General features: G+C 36.2%; 1 protein-coding gene across 1 annotated transcript; it reads right to left on the bottom strand.

Moving 5' to 3' along the window:
- Positions 1–253: 253 nt before the first annotated feature.
- On the bottom strand, positions 254–1,059 carry LOC136137359 (small ribosomal subunit protein uS15m-like). The gene has a single exon (XM_065895768.1). It carries the CDS (start codon positions 1,045–1,047, stop codon positions 268–270), a length of 780 nt encoding a protein of 259 aa, XP_065751840.1. The 5' UTR covers positions 1,048–1,059; the 3' UTR covers positions 254–267.
- Between the last annotated feature and the right edge of the window lie 18,577 nt (positions 1,060–19,636).

Below are 19,636 nucleotides of genomic sequence, written 5' to 3'. Positions count from 1 at the left end.
AAGCATTCCTTCTGACTGAAAGTTAATATAGTCATTTGAATTTTTTGTAAGAGTCATATATATTGCAAAAATACGTCTTCCAATTTTTAAGAAGGCAAAAGCTTTCTTATAAGGGGCCCCATCTATAATCCTCATACATTTGCCTATTTATCTATTTGAGAAACTGATATTCAGTATAAAAAATTTAGTTGCTATTCTTATTACCAAATACATGGCTATGAGGCAAAGCAGAAGATATCCCTTTTTCTTTTTTTTTAATTTTAACATTTATTGGTTTTCTTTGATTGCCTCTGGTCCAGTTTTGGAAGGGCTCTCTGGGTTCTTCTGGACTTGTTTCTGGACTGCTGCAGCTACAGCTTTTAAGGCCCTGTTTTGCTTCTCCAGCTTTTGAGCCTCTTGGAAAACCCGAATGCACAGAGCCTTTTTGGTCACCCAGTGGAGGTGGGTTTTTCGGTAGTACAGAGGGGGAAAGGTGTACTCAATCCCCAGCTCCCTGCATGTCTTCTCAAAGACAGTATAGTTGGTCTTGCGGAGGTTTTTGAGCATCTTTTTCCTCTGGTCAATGCTCATCATCAGATAGCGCTTGTGGGATTTGTCCTTTCGATGTTTCTTCATGTGTTCTTCACAACTGCGGATCTTGATAGTCAACGCAACAATTCGAGCCTCCAGGGAGCTGGTGTCCTTAGGCTTTTCCACGACCTTGTTCATCAACTGCTCTTTCTTGATTTTTAGCTTCTCTTTCTGGTTGGCCATTTCCAAAGATAAGAGTTTTTTCACGACATCATCAACCTTCTCAATTCCAGGGATGTCCTGGTAGTCCTTGAGCAGCATAGAAGGGGACAGGTCATCTTCATGGCTGGGCTGGACTGGTGTCTGGGTGGCATACCTGCGGGCAGCCCGGAGGATGAGACCTCCAGGACTTGAGGGAAGGTCCCGCTGGATGGAGAGAAGCTTGGCGCACCCTCCACCCGGCAGCCGGAGGACTGGGGCCTGAGTCACTGCCTGGGTCCGAATCGAACTCAGCGCCCTCCACGCCGCCCTCAGCATGGTGGCTTCTGACCCCCGAGGGACCCGCTCCACTTAATCAGAAGAATAAGTGGAGTGTTGAGAACAGTTGGAACTTAAAACACCATCTTTTTTTGATCAAAGCAGTAGCAATCCTGCTCAGATTCAAGAGCAGGAAAGAGACCCCTTATCTCCATTAAAAGAATGTAAAATAGTTTGCTGCTATGTTTTTGCTTGCTTTCTTGTTTTACTTTACCCTTATATTATTAAGGAAACTGAAGTTGCAAAATTACAGGGTTGAAGCTAAGGTTTTAGGGCATTTAGAAAAGTATATTTGAGATGAGGTTTGTTTCCTCTGTGATTGTTTTCCTTAATTTCTCACTGCTGAAGAAACTAAAAAAAAAACCTGTGAACAGGAAGATACAGTATGTGAGGCTTGATTTTTTCCTGCCTCAGCTAGTGGTCTCATTAATAAAGCTGTATTTGGTGGAGATAGAGGCTGTGGACAGGCACAACAAGGCAGGCTTACGGTCATTTTATTTGATGTTTTGTGCATCTTTATACATGCAAAGTGTTAAAGTGTTTCAATTAAATATTTTAGTGAAGAACTGTAAAAACCAATTTAGAAACCTAAATTGAAGATGTTTCCTTTGTTATTCAACATATAAGCTGTTAGAACAGGGTTTTCTTTCCATAAAGAATTGACTTTAAATCAAATACTCAACATTTGTAGAGCTCTTTTTTTTAAGCTAGCAAAGTAATTCAATTATTCTAATTATATCATAATTCTGTGATCACATTTTTCCTACTTGCTTGAATTAAAGAACTGAATTTCAAACCTTTTGATAAATGAGTGCACATGTATTCATATTTCTTATTAAATTACATGTATACAATTGATTGATACTTTTAGAAGTCCTCTGATTATGATTTCTTCAAAGAAATTATTAAAACTAGACAATAAAGGTCATTTTGTGTATTATTTGTGTTTACTTTCTATAACTATAGATCACACATAATTTATCACCCTGTGTTGACTCATTTGATTTTCGAAATAATCTCTATTTCTAAATTATTTTTCTTTTGATTTAAACAATTTACCTTTAGTTTGCATGAATTAAATTGTATGAATAGAATTCAGAATACATACTCAAATCATTAGATTGTTTTGTATCAAAACATTTTTTATTATGGTAATTATCTTATCTCAAAATGACCTATATATGGAATTTTATGTATAAATTATTGCTGGATTTATTTTAACCTAGTCACAGATATTCATACTAAGGACATATTTATTAGCTCACTTTTTTGTCTTTGGAGTTACATTTTTCTGATATCACTTTTCTACAAAACATAAATAAAGAACTTTCAGAACATATGCTGGAAGGTGAAAAAAATTATTTCTAAGTATAAAACATTTTTAATTTCAGATTTATTTGTGTAAAGGGTTAAGGTTATATGAATGTCATCTCTTTATGAAGTACTACACTCTAGTTTTATTACTAATTCTACTCTTCATCAAATCAAACACTGCATATGGTTATAACATTGATTTCTTAATTTTATGAAAATCGTCCTACCAACAGCTGGTCTCTTGAACAAATGAATATGTCAATGGCTGATTACAGATTAATGATATAGCTATTCTTCAAAAGTGCAGCATTTCTCATTCAAAATTAGCCTCATAGTAGTTTAGAATGCTTATTTAAAAGGAACACTCTTTAACTTATGCATTTAAATATTTTTGTTGATATGAAATTGAATGCTTTTGAAGAGCATACACACTTTAGGAGGAAAAAAAGAACTGAAAGAATTTAAATTTAGGATTATTGAAAAGCACATCTGCTTTGAATGTGATGATTTATCAAGATCAGCATAAAGCAACTGCTAATCAAATTTGCCTGAAGACATCAGACAATACTCTATTATCAGACAAAATTATTTAGGATCATTTTTTAAATGTTTATTCAACTTGTAAAAACTTAAAAGTTGAGTTAAAAATCTGAAATTCTCCTTACCAAGCATATTCCGAAAAACTTGTGTCATCATGCATTTAAAATGATATGGAATGCTAATCATAGCAATAGTTTTCCTACACTTTGGGATACTACAGCAACATCATTATGCTACAGCAATTTCTGAAAATGAGTGTTCTTTTACCACGTTACTTCTTGGCCTATCAGCTACTGTTGTAAATGATCTAACTACCCATCAACCATATATTTGAAAAGTGTGTTTTATATTGGGTCCCAATGGTTAGGTAAGCAATGACAAAGGTACTAGACAGAATAAAATTAACAAATAAACCTAGTCTCGGTGTTAATACCTTGAACATACCACTGTGATGCTTCCCAGTTTTGAAGAATTTTGCTTTTCTTTATTACTGTGATTGACATATTGAAAGCTGAGTTCTTTGAAATTCATATCACCTGACAGTCGGTTTGGAGAAAACTTTACTGATACTAAACACACAATGTATTGAATGCACATAGATAAATAAATAAAAGTCCTCCAGAACTGAAAGGTCTGCTAAAAAAAAAAATGCAAGTAGATGAATGTGCTCCAATAAAAGCTGTCTTTTCACAAAATTAGTATTTAAATTCCTATAGATTTTTAAATTTCCATTTAAGCAAACCTGTAAGTTTTAGTTATTGAAGCATGAGTTTATTCTGTCACATAACTGTTCTACAATTTAACTCTAGCAAAAATGTCAGCTGAGATCACAAGAGCATTTCAAGGAACTTAAAACAAACATACCAGAAACATGGTTATTAATGTAATCTTTTGTATAGAAGACAAACTTTTCTAAGTGTGTGTCTCACAAACACCCCAAAACTGCCCAAGCTGATGAGTAACCCACACACTCACACACACATGCACACACTCAAATTAGTCAAGTTAACTGTGAGTTCTTAGGTACTTGTGCAGCAGTCAGGCTCCATAATCCAAGCTCTGAAACTGTCGTTGGTCTAAAATAGTGTCTAAATGAGGTGACTGAGGATTGGGGAACATAATTTGACCAAGGTCACACGATAACTAAGTGGTGGAGTCAGAAAAAATACAATTTAAAGAGAAATTTAAATACTTAGAACTGAATTGTTAACCCTCTACTTGAGGACTTTACAAGAGTATTATTTTTGAAAGGCACTATTTCAGTCAGTTCACACTGCTATAAAATATATGTAGACTGAGTGGTTTATAAACAACGGAATTTATATCTCACATTTTTGGGGGCTGGAAGTTGGATACTGAGCTGCCAGCATGGTCAGATTCTGGTGAGGACCTTCTTCCAGAATGCAAATTGATGACTTCTTGTACCCTCACATGGTAGAGAGAAGAGAGAAGAATCAGGCTCTCTCCTGACTCTTATAAGGGCACTAATCACATTCACAAGGGTTCTACCCTCACTACCTCATCTAATCCTAGTTACCTCCCACAAGTCCCACCTCCTCATTCCATTACATGGGGGCTAGAGTTTCAACATATGAATTTTCAGGGTAACATACACATTCAGTCTATAACAATCCATATTCTATACATTGAAAACAACATAAGAGGCCTTTCTCACCTTCTGAGATGGCCCACACTCTGTGGAGTGTGTTTCTCTCTAAATAAATCCACTTCTTATCCATTACTTTGTCTCACACTGAATTCTTTCTGTGATGAGACATGAAGAACCTGAGCTTCCTTAAGTCCTGAAACCAGGGAAGGATGATTCTAAGAGGTCCTCACAGCTGAACCTCTCTCCACTGGCTAGGCTGGTACCCTCCTGGGCTGCTGATAAGATCTGGGACCCTCCCACACACTGACTCAACAACCTGCTTGCTCCAGGGCTAGGTGTGACCTTCCTACTGGCTGGGAAGGGTCCCTGAGTGTTGTCTTGGGAGGGTCCGTTATGGCCCTTAAAGTTCTGCTGGAGCCCATATAACGAAATGCTGCTGGGACCAGCTGAGGACCAGACACCACCCCCACCGTCGCAGGATCTTAGTTCCCCACCACGACTGAACCCAGGCCCACGGCAATGAAAGCACAGACTCCTAACCAGTGGACCACCAGAGAATTCCACTGGAAGTTCAGCATTGATGCAATGATATTACTGATACCCAGCCCACACTCAGATTGTAACTGTCTAATAACTTCATATATGTGTAAAAAAGAAAAAAACAAGAAAATTGGAGGAAAATACTGATTTTAATTATACTTTTTCTTGTAAAATTAATACTTTGAGCATAAACTAAAACAAATAGGTATTCTTGTTCCACTTAAAAACATAACATGCTCATATCTTGGGCTATGGAGCTTGGATTATAATTTCATAATTTGGGGTTATCTTAATATATTTTAGAAAACCAGAAAAAATCACTTGCAAATATATGGAAAATGTCATTTAATTATTAAAATTCTTTCGTATGCACAGGTGGTATTTTTTATATACTATTTCCCACTTAGACTAGAAATAGCCATAAAAAAACCCTTGCATTAAATACACAGCTGCACTTAATGCTTTCCAATTATGTTTTTCTCATTTTAACTTTTTTGTATTTATGCAAATACAATTAATTATATTGAATAAACTAATGATATACAATAATTCTTAACTTAGCATCCTAAAACATGTATAGTTTTTATCAAATTAGTAATTATAATTACTTTAGTAAGAAATATTCTCAATAGTACAAGATTCAAGAAGCTTGATACTCAAGGAAAAACAAATTCAGGGGAAAATTAAGGGTGTAAAAGCCACATATATAGAATTAGAGAAATCTTTCAACTGGGCTACCATATACAGTTTGCTTTGAAGCTGATAACAGAGACATTTACTATGAAATAGTCTCAGATTCTTAATTCATTACTTTAGAGAAAGGCTTTATTAATAAATATCAGGGAAAACTACCCCCCACCTATTAACAAATCATTCTCCTTTTCTTCCTAGAGAAGAACATGGTTCTAGCAATATACTTATATTTCTTAAGTAGAACAGTGATAATTTCTCCAACAACAGAATCAACATGGAATCAACATGGATATTTATACTCACATGATCTATGTGTAAGTTTTTTTATTTTAAAATTACATAGTAATATTTCTATCACACTTTGATGTTTGTAAATTTTCTTAAGAGAATCTTATATCATCTTCAATGCTATACCGTTACTACTAGTCATTACTGCCTTTAATATGTCAAGTAACTAGTTCTTATAGCAAGAACTGGTTAGGTATGGAAAACATTGTACTCTGAAATTAAAAATAACCATAAATGTATATGCATACAGCCTATATGAATATTAAAATATTTATATTTTACACAATTTTACTTTTCTCAGAAAACTTACACATACACATTTTATTTAATGTGGATTAATATGCATAATTTATTTGGCCAAGGCATTTCACAGTTTGTACAGCTGATAAAAGAAACTATGTGAGCATGTAGATGCCAATTATGCATTTTTTTGTATCAGCTACTCTTAGTGTTTTAATTTCAATGTAAGAGCACCTTGTAAGGGTCAAATGTCTTGCCTTTATCTGTCTGTTTCTTGCTCTCAAAGTGTTTAGTCTTCTTCTCTCAACTATAATGTTAGCTGTGGTATTTTCACAGATATCTTTTTATCATGTTGAGAAAGTTTCCATTTACTCCTAACTTACTGAGTATTTTTGTCATGAAAGGGTGTTTAAATTTGTCAAAATTTTTTTCTGCATCTATTGAGATTATCATGTAGTTGTTTTTATTTATTCAATTAATATGACGTATCACAGTTATTTCGTTGCATTCCTGGGATAACCCCGATTTTGTTATGGTGTATAATACTTTCTATATGCTGATGAGTTGACTATTCTAGTATTTTGTTGTGAACACAGCTTACATCAGTTGCATTCGCCCCACCCAGTACACTGATGGGCAGGGTGAGCCAATCAGTGCCCAGGTTGGCACCACTCAGCACGTGGCTCAGTGTTCACTATCACTGCTCAGGGGCCCCTACTGCACCACTGCTGTGAGCTCAGCCCCCGGGGCATTACGAGATCTGAACCAGCCAGAGGTTCTGGAACCTTCCCAGCCAGTGACTCTGGAGGGCCTGATTTACTGCCTCAGTCAAACCTCTTCAGCTGAGGTTTATAACTATTAAGTTACAGAGTGGCAGCAGCCGAGGCAAGTCCTTACATGCAGCCCTTCCACCTGCCCTGCGTGTGTGTCTCTGCTGTACCAAGGTGGTTTTTACATTTAAAGTAGAAAAAAAGCTAGACAGGAAGGAAGAGAGGGAGGGGCAAAATGTTTATTTTTAAAAAATGGAATCGTCTTTAAGGTCATTTTTTCTGAGGTTTAATCTGGCCCCAAGGAGGCTCCCCTCAGCTGTCTTTCTGCCTGATTCTCTCTGTTAAAATATGAGTTGGTCGAAGTTTAGATTGTTGCTCTAGTCTGTTGTTACCAGACTCTTCTTAATGTTTCCTACCCAAATTTCCACTGTTTTCAAGTGCCCTGATGCTTAAACTTCCCCGCGCTCTGTTCCAAATTCAGCCTGTCCCCTTGGGGAGAGTCTCACAGCTCTTACTTCTTACTACCTTCCTCTCCCCTTAGGTCAATCTCCTTCACCACTGCTGTGCAGTTGGGATAAGGGCAGAGACAGTGGCCTGACCTCAGAAGGAAACCCCTCCTGTACAAGCAGGGCTCTGGGCAAGGGCAGTAGCTCATGATCCTCTGAGCTTGCCTTGGGGGCATAAAACCTTTACCCTGTGAATAATGTTAAGCAGGGATGTCAGGACTCTATTCTGAGGCTGCAGTCCCTGGAATAGAAACTCCACCATAGGAATTGGGGATAGATGGGGAAAGGGAGCCCCAGATCTCTCCCTGTCTACTGCCTGTAAGAGAGCTCCTGCAGCACAGAGCTGAGGAGGACAGGCAACGCTGATGTCCTCCAGCTCCTGGAGAGATACTATAGCCCAAGGCTGGGAACTGGAGGGAGGGAGAGCCCTGTGATCTTGGCCACACCAACCTGTAGTGATGCTATCATATTGAGTGGCTCAAGTGCCACAGTCTTTGGATATTCTTACCAGTATTTAGCGAATTTATTTTTTTCTGTAAAACATTCTTCTTCACTTGTATGTCTTTAGGGCAATATTCAGAGGCTTTAAGTGTTTTGTCTTTTAAAAATAATTTCCACTGATTATGGTTGTTTCTCTTGGGAAAGGGTCCTCTGCCATTCCAGATGTCATTAAAGGCAGTTTCCCCCCCGCAAAAAAAATATATTACCACAAGGAATATAATTATCATTATAGTATTTGAATAATTATATATGAAAAACATTTTGTGGAATGAGTGACTGTTCTCTACAATATATCATGATGTTTTCTGTGTATTAAATAATGAAATAAATGTGAAGTTATTTAGCATAGGAGTTGGCATGTGATTCTTGATAAGTTACTCTTCTTTCTGAATATGTTGGGGGGACATTTTATGATTATAGCTGGTCTGGAATTCATCTTGCCTTCAACAGAGACTTGAGAGGGCTTCTTAAGTTTTCTGTCTTGTCAAAAGCAAACAGAAGTTGCTAGGGAGATTTTCTGGAAATTATAATGTCTCACATTTAATTTGCAAAAGTGTGAACTATGTTTAGTTGCATATGTTTTTATATCAATAATTATTTTATGCTAATGTTCGCATACGTATGTTCTGCTAGCATCTGTTCTTTATGTCTGGAGAAATGCATCCAACTAGTACTTCTAATGTTAGGTACTTCTAATACCTCAAAGAACTATGTAGCAAATGCGATAAACCCTTCTGTATCACAAGAGTGCCAGTCTCCTCCTAGGTTCATCCCTACACTTCATCAAGCTTAACCAATCCTATCTTTTCCTGACCTGAGTATTGCCTGAAGTTTTACTCTGCTTTTTAGATTTGTGCACTGATCTAGGTTTTTCTGCTTTGCCCTTGGAACTTATTTAGTATGTAACCGAGATTTATCTTTTTGGCTTTTCTCACTGTTATCTATTTGTGAGGTTTGATATTAACCCCAGCATCTCGTAACCTACAATGAGAAGAAGTTAAAAAATTAAACTCATCCCTTTACCAACACCCTGAGCCAAGTACCACTTTCCATACATTGTCAATTGTTATACACAGAACAATTTTTTAAACAATATCTATTTTATTGTTTGAGTGGATTATTTTCAATTGCTAGAATTAGACACAGACTTTAAGACACAAACTGGACTATTATTTTTATCTTTAAAAGTGCTATAGTAGTTATAAGTGCTATATAGTTAAAGGAAGCCCTCTCTCAGAGCTAGGGTAACTGGGGTAGAGATCAAGAAGGAGGTGGGGGATAAGCCAGACCTTAAAGATTCCAGTAAAAGAACAGAATCCTAAGAGTGAATTAATTAACATTTGTATAAGTGAAAATCTTAGAATTCATCAAACATGCCAGAGATACTTAGTGACTACAGGATTATGGGTAGCAGCAATGGAAGATAATTTTTGAAAGGCAAGCTGAATTCAGATTGTGGACGGTTTAGGTTTGAAAAATGTAAGAATACAACACATGATGCCACTGCTGTTGCTTTGTTCTCAAGAATAGAGGAAGTTGATACACCAGTGAAATATCAGTGAATATTGTGAAAAACAAATAAAAGAGACGTGGACAGAGCCACAAGTTAGGGGTGTTAGTTGATAAAGAGATAAACAAGGGGAATGGAAAGAAAGGAGCCAGAAGTGAGAAAAGTCATGACAGTGAGACCAACAGACCTTCAGAAGGGAGAGACAAATGCCAAGTGTGACCAAAGCTTTAGAAAATAAGATAAGAAAACAAAACCAAAACCAGAAAGTGGTTGACCATGGGGATTTAAGATTTATGTAATTGGTATACAACTGTTTATTGCTTCAAGGTAATATTCTGCACTACAACAAGACCTAAAATTTAAAGTAATAAGCAGAGAATGCAGTATATTGTATCCAGAGATAATGAAACTGCATAGCCTCAAGTGTCTGCTGTGAAATTTCCTTTATAAAACATTAATTATATGAATGTGTCACATTAAGCAGTTCTTGGAAAGAATTCTTGTGTTCCACTCAGAAAGGTGAATGGATTTTTTTGCTGCTCTTGAACAGTGAAATTTTAGTTATAATATTGCTTCTCAAGGATTTTACTTTCATGTATAAGGGTTTATGTAATATTGGCTATTAATTCAGGTTACAATTATTTCCAATGGGCAATCTGTTCTTAAGATATATGGAACCGATTAGAAAATCCCTGTAGGTTGAATACTTAATTATGAATAGCTTAATTCATTAAATTTCTCTAAATACCTATAGTCTGAAATGTTGCAGAAGTCAGAAAGATACACTTTCCCATTCAAGACACATGATTTATCAAAACTGCTCAGTGGGGAAAAATATTAAAACTCTCCATATTCTGGAAGTTTATACATTTGGTGAAATGTAATAGTGCTTGTGATTTAGCTGACTTGAAATTTTCATTACTAGAACTAATTATGGCCATTTCTACTTACTATTTCCCTCATTAGAAAGCTCTAGTGTATGCCATCAGTCAATTAATGACTCGGCTCTCACTGTCTTACCTGCTGTGTTATAGTAACTTCATGAGTAGTGAAGGGTTTAAGCATGTAGATAGTTTTGGTTTTTACTACTATTTGTGGGGGAAAAGCAACTAGAGATGTCATAAGATGATATGCATCACACCCAGGTTTTCTCACACCTGAAGCTTACATACATGGAGGCACTTTTTAAGAGAAATAAAATTTTAAATGTATTTATAAAGATATAAATAAATATTTGGACCTTGGAAAGGGCACATATAAGTGTGAGGTCCTAAAATGTATGCATCATGATAAATCTGTCTCTAAAAAAAATAATTGTCAGTATGATATTTAAAGGGTGAATTCGGGCTTCCCTGGTGGCACAGTGGTTGAGAATCTGCCTGCTAATGCAGGGGACACAGGTTCGAGCCCTGGTCTGGGAGGATCCCACACGCTGCCGAGCAACTAAGCCTGTGCGCCACAACTACTGAGCCTGCGCGTCTGGAGCCTGTGCTCCGCCACAAGAGAGGCTGCGATAGTGAGAGGCCCACGTACCGCAATGAAGAGTGGCCCCCGCTCGCCACAACTAGAGAAGGCCCACGCAAAGAAACGAAGACGCAATACAGCAAAAACAAACAAATTAATTAATAAACTCCTACCCCCAACATCTTCTTAAAAAAAATAATAAAATAAAGGGTGAATTCAATTCCACTGAAGGAAAAGGCTTTATAATGTGGCATACTAGAAAAAGTAGATGAACTAATGCCTTCTTTTTTTTTTTTTTATTAGATCTTAATAAAGCTTGTGGCTCAAAAGTGGTGTATCAGGCTTCCCTGGTGGCGCAGTGGTTAAGAATCCACCTGCCTAATGCAGGAGACACGGGTTCGAGCCCTGGTCCAGGAAGATCCCGCATGCCACGGAGCAACAAAGCCCGTGTACCACAACTACTGAGCCTGCGCTCTAGAGCCCACAAGCCACAGCTACTGAGCCCACACACCTAGAGCCCACGCTCCACAACAAGAGAAGCCACTGCAATGAGAAGCCCACGCACTGCAACGAAGAGTAGCCCCCACTCGCCACAACTAGAGAAAGCCCGCGGGCAGCAACAAAGATCCAACGCAGCCAAAAATAAATTAAAAAAAAAAAAAAGTGGTGTATCCTTTGATTTTGTATTATCAAGTTAGCTTACAGAATGTTTACCAAAAATTAAAATGTTTCAGCCTTAATACCTGGAATATAATGTTGTAGCTAATAATCAACCCAATGTCATATCAATATATACCCTGGAAGAAAGAGAATACCCATAACAAATATAAAAGCAGATATTACCTTGGTCGGGAACTATTGTAACACACGCATTTGACAAAAGGCAAATATTAAAAACATACAGAATCTTTACAAAGCAATGAGAGAAAAGACAGATAATGATAGAAAAATGAGCAAATGATAGCTCATAGAAGAAATAACCAAATATACAAAATACAAAAATACAATCTGTAGTGACAAAAAGCAGATCAGAAGTTATCCAAGGATGGGGGTGGAAGGAGGGAAAAATTTAAAAGGGACAAAAGGAAGCATTTGAGGTTAATGAAAATGTTTGCTATTTTTGATTTTGAAATGGTTTCGTGAGCATATGTGTGTGCCAAAACTCATCAAATTGTACCTCCGCCCCCTCCCGCACACGAGTTTATTGTCATCAATTGTACCTGAATACATCTGTTAAAAAAAAAAAAGAAGAAGGAAGAAAAGGAGAAAGAGAGAAAGAAAGAAAGAAAAGAAGAAGTGACCAAAATGGAGAGTAAATAGCATACACTGCTGTTGGGTGAGAATACCTATGTCTGCTCTGGAACTCTTTTATACTATCCTATCTCCTAAGGCTATAAAGAGCACATACCTTATGACCCTGCAATTCCATGCTTGGGCATTTATTCAATAGAAATATAAGTACCTATTCTCCAAATTACATTGTGCTAGAATTAGGTTTATCTTTTGTCTGAACTAGCTAATCTTATATAAAGAGTGCTGTTCGTAATACAGCAAAACTCTAAAGTAATAATGTCCATCATCAGTAGAAAGACAAGTAAATTGTGAAATATTTGCATAATCAAATACTATATAGAATAAAACAAATTATATCATGCTTATACAATATGGATTATGGTCACAAATATTAAGAGAAAGACGTGAATGAATAATGACACATAAAAATTCAAAGACCAACAAAACTCTTCTTTAGAGATTGGTACTGTGGTTCCCTTAGTGGAGGAGGGAAGTGGCCTAAGAAGACTTCTGAGGTCCCTTCAGCGGGAAAGTCCCTTCCTTGATCTCTTAGTTATCACAAACTTATCATTGTGGTTACTTATTTATGCTTTTTACACTTCTCTTTATGCTAAGCTTAACAATAAAAAATTTAATTAAACAATCAGGAGGGAGATGAAGGAAAGAGAAGATTCAAAAATTGTAAGTTTTAGTTTCTTTTTGTTTTTGTCTAATTTTTAAATAAAAGAAACTAAAAAGAAAATGGTGATTGCACACAAAGCAAAGGGACATTTAGAAAGATTAGTATTTTATGGTCATGTTCAATTTAGAGAATATTAAAATATGAGGCCTACTTATGTGTAAATGGACACCTCAAAGAACTTGAACCCAGAAGTGCCTTAGAATGGAACTCATTTATAAGCGTTAAATAACGTGTATGTGTGTTTTGTTTTGTTTTTGTTTTGCCATCCACTGCAAAAGCAGTCACAGTGCTTGAATTTGAGCTACAATATTTGCATTTAAACCACAAATATTTCACCTTCCACATAACTGAAAATGAAGGGATTTTTTGAAAGAGAAAATGGGGAAAGACTTTTTAAAAATGGGTTTCTCTGAAATAAAAGTGTCCTAAGCAAAAATTTGACTTAAAGTTATCGTTTTTTTCTTATAAGAAAAATATGAAAGCAGGCCGTGGCATGTTCACAGATCCTAGAAAATGGCCCATATGAACTGGGTTTGTCTTGTGTTTGAACAAGCTAGTCTTAAATAAATGGTGTCCAAAATATGGGTGCTTAAAGTTTAAAAGGCAGAAATATGCATTACAATCATCTTGATTTTTTAAACTGAATTCCACTAAAAAAGAATACTTCTACCACATTTAAATAAAACACAGCTGTGGATCCTACAGTATAAGTAAGAATAAAATGATAGCATAATATGTAGCTTTCTATTTATAGAAGCAATTTAAATATTGGTTAAATAGGTGGTCTCCTTATACTTAGGAATAAAAAAGACATTAAAAATTAAATACATATATATATTTAAATATATATATTTAAGATGAGATAACCATATTGTTCTACTTGATGATATGATAATAGTATGACCATATTTCTGAAAAATAATAAGGAATAAAGAATAATAATTAGGTGAAATCTGTAGCTCACTAAAATTTCTTGGTTGATTAAAATTTAACTTGGAAGAACTAGTGGGTAGCTGGTAAATATGGTGATAATAAGGTAAAAAATATTCTTCAGTTTAATTGATAAGTAAAATATTTAATTTGAAAATTAAATATTACCCAGGTTTGGGGGAGGATGCTGACAAAAATGCCTAGTGTATTTTTAATGCTTTTGTATAATGAATGATCTTTTGTGAAAAATCAAAAAGTATAAAGAAATTGGATGTGGAGCTCACATCTGCCCACAAGTAGGGGGCCTTCCAGATGCTGGTGGGGGACCTCGATGCCCAAGGAGATGGCAGGAGCCCCCAAGCAAACCGGGAATATTCATCAGAGTGAGGTCTCCCGGAGGTCCTCATCTTGGCACCAAGACTCAGCTCTACCCAACAGCCTACAAACTCCAGTGTTTGAAGCCTCAGGCCAAACAACCAGTAAGACAGGAACACAATCCCACCCATCAAAAAAAAAAAAAAAAAGAGAGACAGCAAAAATATGTCACAGATGAAGGAGCAAGGTAAAAACCTAGAAGACCAAATAAATGAAGAGGAAACAGGTAATCTACCAGAAAAAGAATTCAGAGTAATGATAGTAAAGATGATCCAGAATCTTGGAAATAGAATGGAGGCACAGACTAAGAAAATACAAGAAATATTTAACAAAGAGCTAGAAGAACTAAAGAAAAAACAGAGACGAAAACACAATAACAGAAATGAAAAATACAGTAGAAGGAATCAATAACAGAATAACTGAGGTAGAAGAATGAGTAAGTGAGCTGGAAGACAAAATGGTGGAAATAACTGCTGAGGAGCAGAATAAAGAAAAAAGAATGAAAAGAATTGATGACAATCTTGGAGACCTCTGGGACAATGCCACACTCACCAACATTTGAATTATAGAGATCCCAGAAGAAGAGAAAAAGAATGGGTCTGAGAAAATATTTGAAGAGATTATAGTGGAAAACTTCCCTAACATAGGGAAGAAAATACTCACCCATGTCCAGGAAGTGCAGACAGTCCCATACAGGATAAGCCCTAGGAGAAACATACAAAGACACATATTAACAAACTAACAAAAATTAAATTCAAAGAAAAGTATTAAAAGCAACAAGGGGGGCTTCCCTGGTGGCACAGTGCTTAAGAATCTGCCTGCCAATGCAAGGGACATGGGTTCGAGCCCTGGTCTGGGAAAATCCCACATGCTGTGGAGCAACTAGCCCATGCACCACAACTACTAAGCCTGCACTCTAGAGCCCGTGAGCCACAACTACTGAAGCCCACACGCCTAGAGCCCATGCTCTCCAACAAGAGAAGCCACCACAATGAGAAGCCCATGCACTGCAATGAAGAGCTGCCCCTGCTTGCCACAACTAGAGAAAGCCCGCAGGCAGCAATGAAGACCGAACACAGCCAATAAATAAATAAATAAATAAATAAATAAATAAATTCTTTAAAAAAAAAAAAGCAACAAGGGAAAAACAAAAAATAACATACAAAGGAATCCCCATAAGATTATCAGCTGATTATTCAGCAGAAAATCTGCAGGCCAGAAGAGAGGAGCAGGATATACTTAAAGTGATGAAAGAGAAAAACCTACCACCAAGATTACTCTACCCAGCAAGGATCTCATTCAGATTCAGTGGAGAAATCAAAAGCTTTTCAGACAAGCAAAAGCTAACAGAATTCAGCACTACCAAACCAGCTTTACAACAAATGCTAAAGGAAATTCCCTGGGCAGGAAACACAAGGGAAGAAAAAGACCCACAAAAACAAACTCAAAACAATTAAGAAAATGGTAAAAAGAACATATATATCAATAATAACCTTCAATGTAAATGGATTAAATGCCCCAACCAAAAGACACAGACTGGCTGAATGGATACAAAACAAGACCTGTATACATGCTGTCTACAAGAGACCCACTTCAGACCTAGGGACACATACAGACTGAAAGTGAAGGAATAGAAAAACATACTCTATGCAAATGGAGATCAGAAGAAAGCTAGAGTAGCAATACTCGTAGCAGATAAAATAGACTTTAAAATGAAGACTGTTACAAGATATAATGAAGGATACTACATAATGATCAAGGGATCAATAGCAGAATAACTGAGGCAGAAGAACAGATAAGTGACCTGGAATATAAAATAGTGGAAATAACTACTGCAGAGCAGAATAAAGAAAAAATGAAAAGAATTGAGGATAGTCTCAGAGACCTCTTGGACAACATTAAATGCACCAACATTTGAATTATAGGGGTCACAGAAGAAGAGAAAAAGAAAGGGGCTGAGAAAAAATTTAAGAGATAATAGTTGAAAACTTCCCTAATATGGGAAAGGAAATAGTTAATCAAGTCCAGGAAGTGCAGAGAGTCACATACATGATAAATCCAAGGAGAAACATGCCAAGACACATATTAATCAAACTACCAAAAATTAAATACAAAGAAAAAATATTAAAAGCAGCAAGGGAAAAAAAACAAATAATATACAAGGGAATCCCCATAAGGTTAACAACTAAACTTTCAGCAGAAACTCTGTGAGCCAGAAGGGAATGGAAAGGCATATTTAAAGTGATGAAAGGGAAAAACCTATAACCAAGATTACTCTACTCAGCAAAGATCTCATTCAGATTCGACAGAGAAATTAAAACCTTTACAGACAAGCAAAAGCTAAGAGAATTCAGCACCACCAAACCAGCTTTACAACAAATGCTAAAGGAACTTCGCTAGCAGGAAGCACAAGAGAAGGAAACGACCTACAATAAGAAACCCAAAACAATTAAGAAAATGGTAACAGGAACATATATACCGATAATTGCCTTAAATATAAATGGATTAAATGCTCCAACCAAAAGACATAGACTGGCTGAATGGATACAAAAGCAAGACTCGTATAAATGCTGTCTACAAGAGAACCACTTCAGACCTAGGGACACATACAGACTGAAAGTGAAGGGATGGAAAAAGATATTCCATAAAAAGGAAATCAGAAGAAAGCTGGAGTAGCAATTCTCATATCAGACAAAATAGACTAAAAAAAAGCCTACTAGAAGAGACAAAGAAGGACACTACATAATGATCAAGGGATCAATCCAAGAAGAAGATATAACAATTGTAAATATTTATGCACCCAATAAAGGAGCACCTCAATACATAAGGCAAATTCTAACAGCCATAAAAGGGGAAATCAACAGTAACACAATCATAGTTGGGTACTTTAACACCCCATTTTCACCAATGGACAGATCATCCAAAATGAAAATAAATAAGGAAACACTAGCTTTAAATGATACATTAAAGAAGATGGACTTACTTAATATTTATAGGACATTCCATCCAAAAACAACAGAATACACTTTCTTCTCAAGTGCTCATGGAACATTCTCCAGGATAGGTCATATCTTGGGTCACAAATCAAGCACAGGTAAATTTAAGAAAATTGAAATCGTATCAAGTATCTTTTCCGACCACAACGCTATGAGACTAGATATCAATTATGGAAAAAATCTGTAAAAAATATAAACACATGAAGGCTAAACAATACACTATTAAATAACCAAGAGATCACTGAACAATTCAAAGAGGAAATTTAAAAATACCAAGAAGCAAATGACAATGAAACCATGATGACCCAAAACCTAAGGGATGCAGCAAAAGCAGTTCTAAGCACGAAGTTTATAGCAATACAATCCTACCTCAAGAAACAAGAATCATCTCAAATAAACAACCTAACCTTACACCAAAAGCAATTAGAGAAAGAGGAACAAAAACTCCAACAAGTTAGCAGAAGGAAAGGAATCATAAAGATCAGATGAGAAATAAATGAAAAAGAAATGAAGGAATGATAGCAAAGATCAATAAAACTAAGAGCTGGATCTTTGAGAAGGTAAACAAAATTGATAAACCATTAGCCAGACTCATCAAGAAAAAAAGGGAGAAGACTCAAATCAACAGAATTAGAAATGAAAAAGGAGAAGTAAAAACTGACACAGCAGAAACACAGAGGATCATGAGAGATTACTACAAGCAACTCTATGACAATAAAATGGACAACCTGGAAGAAATGGACAAATTCTTAGAAATGCACAACCTTCCAAGACTGAACGAGGAAGAAATAGAAAATATGAACAGACCAATCACAAGCACTGAAATTGAAACTGTGATTAAAAATCTTCCAACAAACAAAAGCCCAGGACCAGATGGATTTACAGGTGAATTCTATCAAACATTTAGAGAAGAGCTAACATCTATCCTTCTCAAACTCTTCCAAAATATAGCAGAGGGAGGAGCACTCCCAAACCCATTCTACGAGGCCACCATCACCCTGATAGCAAAACCAGACGAAGATGTCACAAAGAAAAAAAAGACAGGCCAATATCACTGATGAACATAAAGGCAAAACTCCTCAACAAAATACCAGCAAACAGAATGCAACAGCACATTAAAGGAGTCATACACCATGTTCAAGTGTGGTTTATACCAGGAATGCCAGGATTCTTCAATATATGCAAATCAATCAATGTGATACACCATAGTAACAAACGGAAGGAGGAAAACCATATGATCATCTCAATAGACGCAGAAAAATCTTCTGACTAAATTCAACACCCATTTATGATAAAACCCTCCAGAAAGTAGGCATAGAGGGAACTTACTTCAACAAAATAAAGGCCATATATGACAAACCTACAGCCAACATTGTCCTCAATGGTGAAAAACTGAAACCATTTCCTCTAAGATCAGGAACAAGACAAGGTTGACCACTCTCATCACTATTATTCAACATAATTTTGGAAGTTTTAGCCACAGCAATCAGAGAAGAAAAAGAAATAAAAGGAATCCAAATCAGAAAAAAAGTAAAGCTGTCACTGTTTGCCAATGACATGATATTGTACATAGAGAATCCTAAAGATGCTACTAGAAAACTACTAGGGATAATCAATGAATTTGGTATAAAGTAGCAGGATACAAAATTAATGCACAGAAATCTCTTGCATTCCTATACATTAATGATGAAAAATCTGAAAGAGAAATTAAGGAAACACTACCATTTACCATTTCAACAAAAAGAATAAAATACCTAGGAATAAACCTAACTAAGGAGACAAAAGACCTGTACGCAGAAAACTATAAGACACTGATGAAAGAAACTAAAGATGATACAAATAGATGGAGAGATATACCATGTTCTTGGATGGGAAGAATCAACATTGTGAAAATGACTATACTACCCCAAGCAATCTACAGATTTGATGCGATCCCCTATCAAACAACCAATGGCATTTTTCACAGAACTAGAACCAAAAATTTCACAATTTGTATGAAAACACAAAAGACCCTGAAATGCCAAAGCAATCTTGAGAAAGAAAAATGGTGCTGGAAGAATCAGGCTCCCTGACTTCAGAATATATTAAAAAGCTACAGTAATCAATAAGTACGGTACTGGCAGAAAAACAGAAATATAGATCAATGGAAGAGGAGAGGAAGCCCAGAGATAAACCCACACACATATGTTCACCTTATCTTTGACAAAGGAGTTAAGACTATACAATGGAGAAAAGACAGCCTCTTCAATAAGTGATGCTGGGAAAACTGGACAGCTACATGTAAAAGAATGAAATTAGAACACTCCCTAACACCGTATACAAAAGTAAACTCAAAATG

The sequence above is a fragment of the Phocoena phocoena genome, chromosome 1, assembly GCF_963924675.1.
Source record: "Phocoena phocoena chromosome 1, mPhoPho1.1, whole genome shotgun sequence".
Taxonomy (NCBI): Eukaryota; Metazoa; Chordata; class Mammalia; order Artiodactyla; family Phocoenidae; genus Phocoena; species Phocoena phocoena.
This window is presented reverse-complemented; position numbering and strand designations above follow the sequence as displayed.